Source organism: Papio anubis, chromosome 18, assembly GCF_008728515.1.
Source record: "Papio anubis isolate 15944 chromosome 18, Panubis1.0, whole genome shotgun sequence".
NCBI classification, from domain to species: domain Eukaryota; kingdom Metazoa; phylum Chordata; class Mammalia; order Primates; family Cercopithecidae; genus Papio; species Papio anubis.
This window is the reverse complement of record NC_044993.1, coordinates 22,854,388-22,870,650: the sequence shown is the minus strand read 5'-3', so window position 1 is coordinate 22,870,650 and position 16,263 is coordinate 22,854,388. Positions and strand designations below refer to the sequence as shown.

Genomic DNA, 16,263 nt, shown 5'->3' with positions numbered 1-16,263 from the left:
GAGTCTAGCTTTTTTACCCAGGCTGGAGTGTAGTCGCACCATCTCAGCTTACTGCAGTCTCTGCCTCCTGGGTTCAAGTGATTCTCCTGCCTCAGCCTCCCAAGTACCTGGGTTTACAGGTGCCTGCCACCATGCCCAGCTAATTTTTGTATTTTTAGTAGAGACGGGGTTTCACTTTGTTGGCCAGGCTGGTCTCGAACTCCTGACCTTGTGATCCACCTGCCTTGGCCTCCCAAAGTGTTGGGATTACAAGCATGAGCCACTGCACACGGCCCTAAAATTATGTTTTTAAAAGTAACTATTAGAATGGTGTAGTAGGCCGGGCGCGGTGGCTCAAGCCTGTAATCCCAGCACTTTGGGAGGCCGAGACGGGTGGATCACGAGGTCAGGAGATCGAGACCATCCTGGCTAACACGGTGAAACCCCGTCTCTACTAAAAAAAAAAAAAATACAAAAAAAAACTAGCCGGGCGAGGTGGCGGGCGCCTGTAGTCCCAGCTACTCGGGAGGCTGAGGCAGGAGAATGGCGTAAACCCGGGAGGCGGAGCTTGCAGTGAGCTGAGATCCGGCCACTGCACTCCAGCCTGGGCGACAAAGAGAGGCTCCGTCCCTAAGTATAAAAAAAAAAAAAAAAATAGAATGGTGTAGTATTAGGAGTGGAAAGATTGTAGAACCTGTAATAAATTTCTCTTATATTGTTTATCACAGTAAAATATTCACCTCAGGATAATAGAATTAGCACCATCCTTTCTGGGTGGATACTTTTGGGAACAATTGTATTTTGAGCCAATATGAGAATTAATTTGGTGATCAAAATGATCTAAATTTGGGTATGATGTATACCTAAAGCAATTTTTAATCTAGAGTTATTTATTTACTTGAAAAAGAATGGTGAAGAAACGGTTTTTTTGTGTGTGTTTGTTTTTTGTTTTTCCAGAAGAAAAGTTAAAATGTGAAACAGAAGTTTTCTTTCTTTTTTTTTTCCTCTCTTTTTTTTTTTTGTCTCCACTGTCACCCAGACTGGAGTGCAGTGGCACTATCTCAGCTCACTGCACTCTCCGCCTCCCGAGTTCAAGTGGTTCTCTTGCCTCAGCCTCCTGAGTAGCTGGGATTATAGCTGTGGTTGCAACCATGCCTGGCTAATTTTTGTATTTTCAGTAGAGATGGGGTTTTGCCATGTTGGCCAGGCTGGTCTCAAACTCCTGACTTCAGGTGATTTCGCCCGCCTTGGCCTCCCGAAGTATTGGGATTACAGGTGTGAGCCACTGCACCTAGCCAGGATGTAGGAGTTTTATCATAAAGCTGAAGGTTCACCAGATGGGAGATGCTTTTGGTTTCAGCAATCTTGAAGATCTTTTTAAAATTTGTTGGTACTTTTTTAAACCTCAGTATATAAAGTATATTGAACATATTTGTCAGTGACTTGAGATGTTACCATATCCTAGGATACTCATTTTTGATATTTCTCTAATGTATAAGCAGATATACTTCTTGGATGTGAAACAATAGGAAGTCTGGCTAATTTTCTTATCTAAAGGTATTATGTGTAAGGAATAAACACATTTCCATTAAGAATTCAAGATGCTTGGTGGCCGGGCGCAGTGGCTCACGCCTGTAATCCCAGCACTTTGGGAGGCCGAGGCGGGAGGATCACGAGGTCAGAAGATCGAGACCACCCTGGCTAACATGGTGAAACCCCGTCTCTACTAAAAATACAAAAAATTAGCCGGGTGTGCTGGCGGGCGCCAGTAGTCCCAGCTACTCGGGAGGCTGTGGCAGGAGAATGGCGTGAACCCAGGAGGCGGAGCTTGCAGTGAGCCGAGATTGCGCCTCTGCACTCCAGTCTGGGTGACAGAGCGAGACTCCGTCCCCCCTCCCAAAAAAAAAAAAAAAAAAAAAGAATTCAAGATGCTTGGTTAAGTTTATTCATTTTGTTATTTTTATTTTTTAACTTTTTAGAGGTGAGGTCTCTCTATGTTGCCCAGGCAGGTCTTGAACTCCTGGCCTCAAGTGATCCTCACACCTTGGCCTCACAAAGTACTGGGATAACAGGCATTAGCCACTGGTGCCTAGCCTTATTGTCTTAGTTGATTTTGTTATAGTATTTAAGAATTTCAACAGGGAATTGAAAGAAGTAGATTTTGGGTTAACTTACCAGTTTCGAGATCAATGATTCATACTACATGTAGTCAAACCCTGTGACCTTACAACTTTTCTACCGTATTTAAAAGACTGATTCAGCTTACTGTTGCATATTGGGAAAAGTAAAAAATAATAAATAAAAGACTGTGAAATAACTTGAATTAAATTTCATAATCCCATATAAAGGATAGCAGTGTTTTGTTCCGAATTATTTATGGACACCTAAAGATAACCACATACTACTTAATGTGATATAATAGTAAATATTATACCAGTTCAAGTTCTTTGGTTAAAAGCAGTAGAAATCAACTCTGGCTAACAAGACAAAAAAATAAAAAGAAAAAAAGATTAATTATCAGGAATCTATGAGATAGCTTATAAAACTGAAGGGAATATCAAGAGCCTGATCCTGCATGGCTCCAGGAACCCACGTTGAGGGAAGCAGTGCATGCTCTCTTCAGAGGGTGGTGGCTTCCAATTGTTTCGCATCTTTCTACCCAACATTCAAAAATCAAAGTGTCTGGCCAGGCGTGGTAGCTCATGCCGGTAATCCTAGCACTTTCGGAGGCCAAGGCGGGCGGATTGCCTAGCTCAGGAGTTCGAGACCAGCCTGGGCAACATGGTGAAACCCCATCTCTACTAAAAATACCAAAAAAAAAAAAAAAAAAAAATTAGCCACGCATGGTGCTTGAGCGCCTGTAATCCCAGCTACTTGGGGGGAGTCTGAGGCAGGAGAATTGCTTGAACCTGGGAGGCAGAGGTTGCAGTGAATTGAGATCGTGCCACTGCATTCCAGCCTGGGGAGCACAGCGAAACTCCATCTCAATCAATCAGTCAATCATAATTTTATTCATCTTTTCTACAGAGTTTATATAAGTAAGTTTAATCTTTTTATTTTCATGTGTCTGATGCTTTTCAATGATTTTCGTCCTTTTCTGTGTCTTAGGTGTATTTGAAGGCTCCCATGATTCTGAATGGAGTCTGTGTTATCTGGAAAGGCTGGATTGATCTCCAGAGACTGGATGGTATGGGCTGTCTGGAGTTTGATGAGGAGCGAGCCCAGGTAGGGTGACGTCAGGCTTTATTGAGCATGGTCCCTTTATTTGTAGTCCCTAATCTTGCCTTTGTCTGGGGACCTATTTTACGCAATCTTTAAGTATAGAAAGTATTATGTCGAAGCAATATTGAGGAATCCTGAAAATGTTGAGACTCAAATTCTGATCCTGATTTTGGGAAACTTTTTTCTTCAGCAGTTCTAAATTTCATGGGTTATTCGTATCTGCTCAGTGGGGGCTCCAAAGTCCAGTAAGTAGTTCTTTAAAATATTTGTTCTTGATCTCTAGAATATTATGAATAGGGAAAAAAGAAAAAGCAGTTCAAAATAAAATGTAGGAGCCGCGCTTTTGGAATGCTTGAGTGAGGAGCTCAACAAGTCCTCTCCCCAGAAAGCAATGATGAAACTTGACAAAAATTGTTTAAAAAAAAAAAAAAAAAGCTGGACGTGGTGGCTCACACCTATAATCCCAGTACTTTGGGAGGCCAAGGCAGACAGATCACCTGAGACTTGAGGTCAGGATTTCAAGACCAGCCTGGCCAACATGGTGAAACCCCGTCTCTACTAAAAATATAAAAATTATCCAGGTGTGGTGGTGCACACCTGTAATCCCAGCTGCTTGGGAGGTTGAGGCACAAGAATCGCTCGAACCCAGGAGGCAGAGATTGCGGTGAGCCAAGATGGTGCCAGTGCACTCCAGGCTGGGCAACAGAACAAAAGTCTGTCTCAAAAACAACAACAACAAACCACACCCATTTAAGGCCTCATGGAAGCTATTGAATCTCAGTAAGATCAGTGACTGTCGCGTTTTAGTCAGGAGCTGCTCCCACTCCCCAGCTGTGTGGTCCCTCAAGTTCTTCCTGGGCAGGCAGGGTAAGCCATGAGCACTGGTAGATCTGTTGTCCTGCCAAAGAGAGCTGACTTTATTAAAAGTAGGGCTTGGGAAAAAAAAATCCATGCCCAGGCATATTATTTAAAATGATAGAGGTCTCATTTGCAAACAATCTGGCAAAGCTAATGTTGCAGAAAGCAACGAAATGGCAGACCAGCCAGAAATTTATCAGGGAGATTCAGGGAAAGAGATAGGTAAAGTAGACCCTAGTAAGATTACACTCATGTCATCCAGAAAGCTGTATGCATGTACAAGGCTACATCTGCTCTGAAGAGAACACAGAAGGCCCTTGCATGCTACTTTTCCCTGGGTGAACACAAGATAGACTGACAAACTCCCTGAACTTTGAAAGCATTTCCCCAAGCCACACACAAGTCCAGTGACAAAAGGTGGAAGTCTGCTGGCTCAAGGTGTTTGTGTAAAACCTCTGACCAATCATTGGCTGACAGCTGAACTATGCTGATCCAGGGACAACCCCCCAGAAAGCAAGACTTAAAAAGACAGCTGTGCACAGTGACTCCCGCTGAAAATCCCAGCATTTGGGGAGGCCAAGATGGCAGGATCACATGAGCCCAAGAGTTAAAGACCAGCCTGGGCAACATGGTGAGACCCCATCTCCACAGTTTTAAAAATTAACCAGGTTTGGTGGCATGTGTCTGTAGTCCTAGCTACTTAGGACGCTGAGGTGGAGGGATCGCTTGAGTCCAGGAGTTCAAGGCTACAGTAGTGAACTATGATCATGCCAATGCACTGCAGCCTGGGCAACAGAGTGAGATCCTTTCTCTGAAAAGAAAAAAAAAGAAAAACTGTGCAGTGACATCAGAGGCTGTACACTGCTGAGGAAAACAGACTCCTCAGAATTAGTCCAGGCAAGTCAGTAAACAAACAAGTGCCAACAACAAGCTGAAAGCAAGGATCAGAAATCAGAGTTGCTACAGTATATTATCTAAATTATCTAGGTTTCAACAAAAAGTTATGAGACATGCAAATATGAAAATACGACTTACACAAAGGGGAAAAAGCAAGCAATATAAACTGTCCTTGAGGGGGCACAAATGTTGGTTCTTAGTGAGAAAGACTTCAAAGTAGTTATTATAAATATGCTCAAAGAACTAAAGGAAAATTCTTTCCTTTTAATATTAAAGGAAATTATGATGGCAGTGACTCATCGAGTATATCAATAAACAGATCTAAATTATTAAGAAGTATCAAATAGAAATTCTGGAGTTGAGGCTGGGTGCGGTGGCTCACTCCTATAATCCCAGCGCTTTTTGAGAGGCCAAGGCGGGCAGATCACCTGAGATCAGGAATTAAAGAGCAGCCTGGCTAACATGGTGAAACCCTGTCTCTACTAAAAATACAAAATTAGCCAGGCGTGGTGGCGCATGCCTGTAATCCCAGCTACTCAGGAGGCTGAGGCTCGAGAATCACTTGAACCCGGGAGGTGGAGGTTGCAGTGAGCTGAGTTTGTACCATTGTACTCCAGCTTGGGCAACAAGAGTGAAACTCCATCTCAAAAAAAAAAAAAAAAAAAAGGCTGGGTGTTGTGGCATATGCCTGCCATCAGAACTACTCAGGAGGCTGAGTTAGGAGAATAGCTTGAACCCAGGAGGCAGAGGTTGCAGCAAGCTAAGATTGCATCACTCTGCTCAAGCCTGGGCAACAGAGCAAGACTTCATCTCAAAAAAAAAAAAAAAAAGAAAGAAATTCTGGAGTTGGAAAGTATAGTAGTAACAAAAAGTTCACAGACTAAATGGCAGATAAGAGCTGACATATGAACAAAAAAAATGAACAGAGTTTTGGGGACCTGTGGGACATCAGCACACATATTAACATAAATGTAGTGAAAGTTTGGGAAAGGAAAGAAAGAGATTGAAGATACATTTTAAGAAATAATAGCCAAAAACTCTCACATTTGATGAAAAATGTTAATCTACATTATCCAAGAAGCTCAGTGGACAAAGTAGGATAAACAGAAATCCATACCTAGTCACATTATAAACTGTTGAAAGACAGGGAATCATGAAAGCAGCAAGAAAGAGGATTCTTCACATGCAAAGGAACCACAGTAAGATTAACAGCTGACTTCTTTTGAAATCACGGAGGCCAGAAAGTTGTGGGATGACATATTAAAAACACTGAAAGAAAATGTAAAAGCAGATCGGGTGCTGTGGCTCACACCTGTAATCCCAGCACTTTGGGAGACTGAGGTGGGAGGATCACTTGAGCCCAGGAGTTTGAGGCTGCAGTGAGCTATGATCGCACCACTGCACTCAAGCCTAGGTGACAGAGTGAGTCATTGTCTCTTTAAAAACAACGAAAATGTAAAAGCACCTGATTATTAGCAGATATTAATGTCTTTTAATTGTTTCCCTGATATTAACCTTCTTAACAAAGTTAAAATAGTAACAGGAATATAAAGAAACTCTTTGTTGTTTCTTTGTTGTCTCTTTCCATATAGTTCTTTATATATGGAAATGTAAGAATTTTCTTTAAAGGGGATCAAAAAACAAAAACTTTCTAGTGAAAAGTTTAAGATTCAAAGTGAAAATTCTTAAGAAAGAATCTTTGGTCTGGCCCGGGTCATCCCAGTGGCACCTGTCTGTAGTCCTAGCTACTTGGGAGACTGAGGCGGGAGGATCCCTTGATCCCAGGAGTTCCAGCCCAGCCTAGGCAACATAATGAGACCTTCATCTCTAACATAAAAATAAAGAATCCGTGCTCTACCTTGATTTCCACAATGCTAATCAGTTCCCAGTTCTTGCAGAAAAATAATAACCAGCAATCTAGAAGACTATTTTCTATTAAGAAGTGATAAAGCAGACTTTATTTATATAAGGAAAATTCAGATTGGATTGACTTTTAAAACTGAATTATTTTGACAAGGTGCAGTGGCTCACACTGTAATTCCAACACTTGGGAAGGCAGAGGCAGGATCATTGCTTGGTCCCAGGAGTTTGAGACCAACCTGGGCAATGTGGCAAAACCCTGTCTCTACCAAAAAAAGAAAAAAATTAGCCAACTGTGGTGGTGTGCACCTGTAGTCCCAGCTACTCAGGAAGCTGAGGTGGGATGGTTGCTTGAACCCAGGAGGCAGAGATTGCAATGAACCGAGTTGCACCACTGCACTCCAGCCTGGGTGACAGAGCAAGACCCTGTCTCAAAAACAAACAACAAAAACTAAAGTATTTTATTAAGATGATAGGTTAAAATTTTTAACATTTTTTTATACTTGGAGTTTTCCAAGCCTTATTTCCATAGTCCCCAAATTGAACTATATCATTACAAATTAAGTGCCATCTATTATGATAGTTTACTGCTATCACAACGGAGTTACATAATTCTTATGATAATAGGAGTTATACAGTGTATAATAAAAAAATTGAAAGCAGGTGACTCCAACTATTTAGGTAGCAATCAGTACTTCCCTGTAGCTCTCCTTGTCCCCAGGTCATCTGCAAGATAATATAAGTAAAGAGGCAATGAAATGTAGATACTAGGGGCAGAAGTTCATAGTCGTATAATGTGAATCCTGGCCCCATCACTTACTAGCTCTTACGGACTGAATGTTTATGTATCCCATCCCCAAATTGATATGTTGAAGCCCTATTCTGTTGTTACTGTACTTGAAGATAGGGCATTTATGGAGGTAATTAAGGTTAGATAAAGGCATAAGAGTGGGGCTCTGATCCAGTAGGGTTAGTGTCCTTATGAGAACAGACAGGAGGAGCTCGCTCTCTCTCTGCCATATGAGGACACAGTGAGAAGATGGATGTCTGCAAGCCAGAAGGAGGTTCCTCATGGGGAACCAAATTGGCTGGCACCTTGATCTGGGACTGCTGGTCTCCAGAAATGTGAGAAAATAAATTTCTGTTGTTTAATCCACACCATTTATGGCATTTTAGTATGGCATCCTGAGATGACTAAAACACCAGCTTTGTGATGCTGGCAAGTTATTAAATTTCTCCAGGCCTCAGATTTCTCCTTCCTAAGATGGGATAATACTGCCCACAAAATTGTGGGCTGTTGAATGGGATAGCATATGTAAAGGGCCATGCCTAGCACAGTATCTGGCATACAGTACAGTTCCTAAACAAAGACTCTTGTTTGTTACTGCTTGTACTTCAGCATTTTATACTTAGGGTTTCCACTCTTCTGCAGATGTCTGTCTTGTGTAGTAAGAGTGTAAAATCAGAAAGCATGGATTTCAGCCCTCTTTCGTTGGGCTGGAATAGGCCCCATCTCTAGCAAGTGAGCCTGGTGGCAGCCTCACTTCCATGTCCCAACACAGCTTTGTTTCTCTCTGCTGATCACACAGGCAGAAATAACTCTTCTAAATTAACCAGAAAACAGTTTTTTGAAAAGTTACTTAAGTTGATGGTTAATGTTTTATCATTCATAATTAATATAATTTGATATAGGATGAGAGTGACTATATTACTTATTGTCACCGAATTACTCCTAAAAGAAGGTCTTGTTTAAAATAACTGAAATTATGTAACATTTTGACCCACACATTTATTGACCCACAAATTGATTTTATTATATTGCTAGCCCTAGAAAAATTGTTTCATTCAAAAAACACTTTCAAAAATGTTTTTAAATAAAATATGTACACATTAAAGCAAAATAAAAGTTACATCTTTATGTTAATATTCTGAACATTAAGATTAATAAGCAGAATACTTAGTCTTGATACTTTTGCACTTTATTAGTCTCATATCTGTATCCAGTATTTTTCTGAAGAATATATAGATTTTTCAATATGGTCTTGTTTTTCTTCTCTTTTTTCTTTTTCCTTTTTTTCAGGCAGAGTCTTGCTTTGTCGCCCAGGCTGGAGTGCAATGGCACAATCTGGGCTCACCGCAACCTCCGCCTCCTGGGTTCAAGTGATTCTCCTGCCTCAGCCTCCTGAGTAGCTGGGATTACAGACATGTGCCACCATGCCCAGCTAATTTTGTATTTTTGGTAGAGATGGGTTTCTCCATGTTGGTCAGGCTGGTCTTGATGTCAGGTGATCCACCCACCTCGGCCTCCCAAAATGCTGGGATTACAGGTGTGAGCCACCATGTCCGGCCCCTTTTTTCTTTTCTTTTTTTTTTTTTTAGTGACAGAATCTTGCTCTGTTGCTCAGGCCGGAGTGCAGTGGTATAATGACAGCTCACTACAGCTTCAAGCTCCTGCCATGCTTGGCTAAGTTTTTTTTATTTTTTGCAAAGACAAGGTCTCACCATGTTGGCCAGGCTAGTCTTGAATTGCTGGCTTCAAATGATCCTCCTGCCTCAGCCTCCCAAAGCACTGGTATTATAGGCATGAGCCACTGCATCTAGCCTCTTACTTTTATTTTCTTCATAAAAGTGCCTGCAATATGCTTCAGAATTGCATGTTATAATTAGTAAATTTGGAACTGTTGACATCTTCAATTGAGTGTCTGTAAACATGTAAAAAATTGACAAAATACTCTCTAACAAATGCTGAAGTATCTGGTAAACTAAGCTAAATGGAAGAGAGTCAATTCCATTTTTGGAAGATAAATTGTATATATATTTCAGCTGAAATATTTTCACAGGTATTGTCTCTGCTTTTGTCCAGAGTACCTTTCTTTGACAAGTTTGATATAAGAAAAAAACCTGTCGAAGCTGTCTCTATTTATTATTCTGTCTCTATTTATGATTCTTCTGAAATTTTTGCCAAGTTCTGTTACTTCAGAATCAAATCATTTCCAGTTAAAAATAGGAATTCCATCCAAGATTCTTTTCCCAAAAAGAAACAGAAGACATGTGACCAGGTGTGGTGGGTCACACCTGTAATCCCTGCACTCTTGAGAGGCTGAGACAGGTGGATCACTTGAGGTCAGGAGTTCGAGACCAGCCTGGCCAACTTGGTGAAACCACGTCTCTACTGAAAATTCAAAAATATGCCATAGTGGCGCGTGTCTGTGGTTCCAGCTACTCAGGAGGCTGAAGTGGGAGAATTACTTAAACCCAGGAGGTGGAGGTTGCAGTGAGCCAAGATCGTGCTACTGCACTCCAGCCTGGGGAGCAGAGTGAGACTCCATCTCAAAAAACATGAGGCCGGGCACAATGGTTCATGCCTGTAATCCCAGCACTTTGGAAAGCTGAGGCAGTCAAATCACCTGAGGTAAGGAGTTTGAGACCAGTCTGGCCAACATGGTGAAACTTTTCTCAACCAAAACTACAAAAATTAGCCGGGCATGATGGAGGACACCTGTAGTCCCAGTTACTTGGGAGGCTGAGGCAGGAGAATGGCGTGAACCCAGGAGGCGGAGCTTGCAGTGAGCTGAGATCCTGCCACTGCACTCCAAGCGTGGACGACAGAGCGAGACTCCGTCTTAAAAACAAAACAGAACAAAACAAAACACCAAACTGTTATTTGTAGAAAATGCATGTACTTAGAAAATCTAAGATAATTTACAAACTATTAAGAAAACTAGCCGGGCGCGGTGGCTCACACCTGTAATCCCAGCACTTTGGGAGGCCGAGGCGGGCGGATCACGAGGTCAGGAGATCGAGACCATCCTGGCTAACATGGTGAAACCCCGCCTCTACTAAAAATACAAAAAATTAGCTGGGCATGGTGGTGCATGCCTGTAGTCCCAGCTACTCGGAGGCTGAGGCAGGAGAATGGCGTGAACCCAGGAGGCGGAGCTTGCAGTGAGCTGAGATCCTGCCATCTTAAAAACAAAACAGAACAAAACAAAACACCAAACTGTTATTTGCAGAAAATGCATGTACTTAGAAAATCTAAGATAATTTACAAACTATTGAGAAAACTAGCTGGACGCGGTGGCTCACACCTGTAATCCCAGCACTTTGAGAGGCCGAGGCAGGCGGATCACGAAGTCAGGAGATCGAGACCATCCTGGCTAACACGGTGAAACCTCGTCTCTACTAAAAATACAAAAAATTAGCCGGGCGTGGTGGTGCACGCCTGTAGTCCCAGCTACTCAGAGGCTGAGGCAGGAGAATGGCGTGAACCCGGGAGGCGGAGCTTGCAGTGAGCCCAGATGGCGCCACTGCACTCTAGCCTGGGCGACAAAGCGAGACTCCATCTCAAAAAAAAAAAAGAAAACTAACACATGAATTTCACAGGGTATTAGATGTAATACAAGGTCAGTACACCATCAGTTACATTTCTATATACCAGCAATAAACAAAGACAAAGGTAATACTGCAATGCAGACAAGGGCAGGGGGGCGGGGGGTAGGTCTCTTCAGTAAATGGCGCTGGGACAATAAAACATTTTTGTGAGGGGAAAATATTTCAGAGCCCCTTATACCATTCACAGAAATCAATTTCAGATGGATAGCAGTTTATAAAATGTGAAACAGTAAAGCGTTTTTTTAATTTTGAGATGGAGTCTAGCTCTCACCAGGCTGGAGTGCAGTGGCATGATCTCGGCTCATTGTAACCTCTGCCTCCCGGGTTCAAGCGATTCTCCTGCCTCAGCCTCTCGAGTAGCTGGGACTACAGGTGCGCACCATCATGCCCTGCTAATTTGTGTATTTTTAGTAGAGACAGGGTTTCACCATGTTGGCCAGGATCGTCTCGGATCTCTTGACCTCATGATGCACCCACCTTGGCCTCCCAAAAGTGCTGGGATTATAGACATGAGCCACTGTGCTCAGCCGAAACAGTAAAGCTTTTTAAAGGAAAATGAGAAGATCATTTTGTGACCTTGGAGTAGGCAAAAACTTGAACAGGACACAAAAGATGTTAAACTGTAAGTAAATGGATAAATAATGAATTATGGCAAAACCAAGAACTGTTTATCAAAAGACAGTATTAAGAGAATGTAAAGGCAACCTGAACAGTGGTGGAAAATGTTTTCTGGCAAAGGACTTACATAAAATATGTAGAGGCCAGGCGCAGTGGCTCACGCCTGTAATCCCAACACTTTGGGAGGCCAAGGCAGGCAGATCACTTGAGTCCAGGAGTTCGAGACCAGCCTGGCCATTATGGCAAAACCCCATCTGTACAAAAAAACAAAAAAATTAGCCAGGTATGGTGGCACATACCTGTAATCCCAGCTACTCAGGTGGCTGAGGCAGGAGAATTGCTTGAACCTGGGAGGCAGAGGTTTCAGTGAGCCGAGATCACGTCACTGTACTCCAGCCTGGGCAACAGAGCGAAACTCCATCTCAAAAAAAATGTGTGTGTGTGTGTGCATAAGGAACTCTTACATTTCAGTGCGAAGTATTTTCATTGAAAGAAAACATAGTACAACCTAAAAGAAATTGGCAAAAGACATTTAACAGGCAGTTCACAAACAGGCTATACAAATGAAAAGGATTCAACTTTATTGGGTCATCAGAAAAATAATTATCAAAACTACAGTACTACCACACAGTCATCAGAATGGTTAAAATGAAAAAGACAGTATCAAACATTGACAAGAATGTAGAGCAGCAGTTGGTGTGTTGGTTGTGTAAGATTGGCACAACATTTGGAAAACTGGCTGTAAATACGCAAGCTGCGCATGCACACACACACACATATATATATGCATATGTATGTATATAATATAAACCGTGATCTAGCAGTTCTACTCCAAGGCATGACAGCAACAGGAGTGAATATGCATATTCATCACAAAATATGTACTAGGACATTTGTAACAGTATTATTAATAATAGCTAGAAATTGTAAACTGCGCAAATGGCCATTAACAGTGAAATTTATAAAGTGCGTGGTCACACAAATACAATGAGAATGAAAAGCTACAACTAACACCAATATGTGTGAGTTCCTCAAAAATATTGAGGGTACAGAACAGGCCAGTTATTGTGCCTTAACTCTTGTAATCCCAGCACTTTGGGAGGCCAAGGCGGGAGGGTCGTTTCAGGCCAGGAGTTCAAGAGCCTGAAATTTTAAAATCTCAAAAATTTTTAAAAATTGACTGGGCACAGTGGCTCATGCCTGTAATCTCAGCACTTTGGGAGGCTGAGGCAGGCAGATCACAAGGTCAGGAGTTCGAGACCAGCTTGGCCAGTATGGTGAAACCCTGTCTCAACTAAAAAATTAGCTGGATATGGTGGTGGGTTTCTGTAGTCCAAGCTACTTGGGAGGCTGAGGCAGGAGAATCGCTTGAACCCGGCAGGCAGAGGTTGCAGTGAGCTGAGATTGTGCCACTGCACTCCAGCCTGGGTGACAGAGCTAGACTCCATCTAAAAAAAAAAAAAAAAAAAAATTTTTAAATTAGCCACGCGTGGCGGCACACATTTGTAGTCCTAGTTACTTGGGAGGTTAAGGTAGGTGGGTCGCTTGAGCCTGGGTGGTCAAGGCTGCAGTGTGCCATGATTGCGCCATTGCACTTCAGTCTGGGCGACAGACTGTCTCAAAAAAATAAATAATTTTAAAAATAGCACATGTTATATGAATAGATTTATGTAAAAGTACAAAGTTGGGTAAAACCAATATATGCTTTTTAACCCTCCATTTATTTATTTCTATAGAAAGTAAACAAGAGGCAAAATTAAGCAAAACGCCTCTTGGTAATAAATAATAGGAAAGCCATAAGTAGTATTCACAAAATTATGGATAGTGGTCACCTCTAGGAACAAGAGGGAAACAGGGTAGAGCAGCACAGAAACTGAAATGCCCAAGGTCTATTCATCGTTAACACATGCTTTAGAAGTAAGGGTTATGGTGCCCTCTTGGGTAGAGGGGGCTAATTACTGGAATGGAGCAGGAGACTTCCAGGATGCTGATACTGTTTTGTGTCTTCATATGGTTCTAGTTATGTGGGTGAGTTCAATTTGTGAAAATTCATCAAGCTAGGTTTAGGACAGTGCAGTCCTGTAGAATTAATATACAAGCCATATACTGTCATTTAAATTTTTCTAGGAAAAAATAAAGTAAAATTTTCTAGAAGCCCATTTTAAAAGTTAGAAAAAGAAGCAAGTGTGATTTTTACATTTTATTTAACCCAGTATACCCAAAAGTATTATTTGAACATATAACCAATATAAAAATTTATTGAGATATATTATTTTAGTAATGAGTATTTGAAATTCAGGGGGTATAGTCTGCTTACTTCGCTTCTCAACTCAGATTAATCTTTTTTTCTTTTTTGAGACAAGGTCTCGCTATACCACAAACTCCTGGGCTCAACTGATCATCCCACCTCAGCCTGGTACTACAGGTGTGTGCCACTGTACCCAATAGACTATTCATATTTCAAGTGTGCAGTAGTTATCTGTGGTATGTGGCTGTCATATTGGACAGCATAGCCTTAAGATACATGTACTTTTTTGTATGTATAAAATACTGAAATAAAATATTTCAGAGGTTTTTCTATAGATGAAGATATTTCTGAGTACAGTTATAAAGATTCAAATTTAAATTGTATTTTCATCTTTTAGTGTCTTTAAGTTTGAATGTGTTCTTTACACACTTGGTTGTTTTTTGTTTGTTTTTGAGATGGAGTCTTTTTCCATTTCCTAGACTGGAGTGCAGTGGCACAATCTCAGCTCACTGCAACCTCCGGCTCCTGGGTTCAAGCCATTCTCCTGCCTCAGCCTCCCGAATAACTGAGATTACAGGCACCCTCCATCACGCCCAGCTAACTTTTGTATTTTTAGTAGAGACAGGGTTTCACCGTGTTGGCCACACTGGTCTCGAACTCCTGACCTCAGGTGATCTGCCACACTTGGTTTTTTAATATAATTCTCTAAAAACTTGAAAAACATGAAAATTTTGGTACTTCACCATTAAGTAATCAGAGATTTCCAACTAATTTTAAATAAAATGTTACTACAAAGACTCATTTACCAAAAGAAGGTCAATATTATTATAGGAACTAGGTTGTTTAGCATAGTTCTTCAGAGACTCAAGTTTTTTTAAAATCCAGTGTGTACTGTCATGAGATTATTTTTTTAATTCATCGTTAGCTTTGTCACAATTCTACAGTTCAGTTACTTTAACTATGGATATATAAAGATATTTGTTAAGTTATATAAACTATAACTTTTTTTTTTTTTTTTTTTTTGAGACGGAGTCTTGCTCTGTCGCCCAGGCTGGAGTGCAGTGGCATGATCTCGGCTCACTGCAAGCTCCACCTCCCGGGTTCACGCCATTCTCCTGCCTCAGCCTCCCCAGTAGCTGGGACTATAGGCGCCCGCCACCACGCCCAGCTAATTTTTTGTATTTTTGGTAGAGACGGGGTTTCACCGTGTTAGTCGGGATGGTCTTGATCTCCTGACCTCATGATTCACCTGCCTCAGCCTCCCAAAGTGCTGGAATTACAGGTGTGAGCCACCATGCCTGGCCTATATAAACTATAACTTCTAAATGATAGAATGTTTCATTTCTTTGGATGCAGTTATAAATTACATGTGTACCACTACTAGTTCCTAGTAAATTTCTAATTCAATGAGAATGTTATTTTTTATACAGTGTGTTCCACCATTTGTATTATCAATGTAAGCCAATAATTTTATCTTCATTGTGGTACTTTTTAAATGACTTTGTTTTGGCAATCACAAAATGATATTTCACCTTCAGTATAATGACCCTGCAAAGTTTTATTTGATTCCATGATTGGATTAGAAAAATTGAACCATTATTGGAATTGATGAATTTTCTATTTGAAGTACCTGATGACACTGCTGTAAAATTAGTGTCTTTTTGTTTGCAAGGTTTTTCTGTTCATGAAGCAACATATAAACAGCTTTACTTTTTACATATGCAAAAAAATGTGGGTGAAATTAATTTGGAAGAGTCATTTAAGTGAAAAGTTAGGCTCTACAGATTGATACGTTTAATGCACATACTGATTGTCTTTTATGTAAATACTGATGCTTCTTCAGCAGATTTATTTCTTTCGGTTTTCATGTGATCAGTGATATCATTCTGGTCCCCAAAGAGAATAGTAAAGGTCGATATTTTGTGCAAATGAGATGTTCATCGTCAACTTTCTTGGAAACAAATTTGATTCTTAATTTTTTAATTAAGCATGAACTTCTAGTTTTTAACCTCTGCTGCAGAAAGGTAAGTGTTACCAAACTGTAAAATATATATAGTTGTAGATTTAGACAATAAATAAAGACACAATTTAAATACAGTGAATAGAGAATTGTACAACAAGAGTGGTCAGAATATTTTGTGTATGCTCTATGACAGAACTGCTAAGCCTTTATTTTCCACGTGGATTTC

General features: G+C 41.0%; 1 protein-coding gene across 3 annotated transcripts in view; it reads left to right on the top strand.

The window, feature by feature from the left end:
- Nucleotides 1-16,263, top strand: part of CBFB (core-binding factor subunit beta) — a 78,632-nt gene that overhangs the window by 38,648 nt on the left and 23,721 nt on the right. For all 3 annotated transcript variants that reach the window (XM_031658172.1, XM_003917010.4, XM_017953485.3), the window contains one exon: nt 3,088-3,204. In XM_031658172.1, the coding sequence (XP_031514032.1) occupies nt 3,088-3,204 (117 nt within the window). The remainder of the gene's footprint in view (nt 1-3,087; nt 3,205-16,263) is intronic.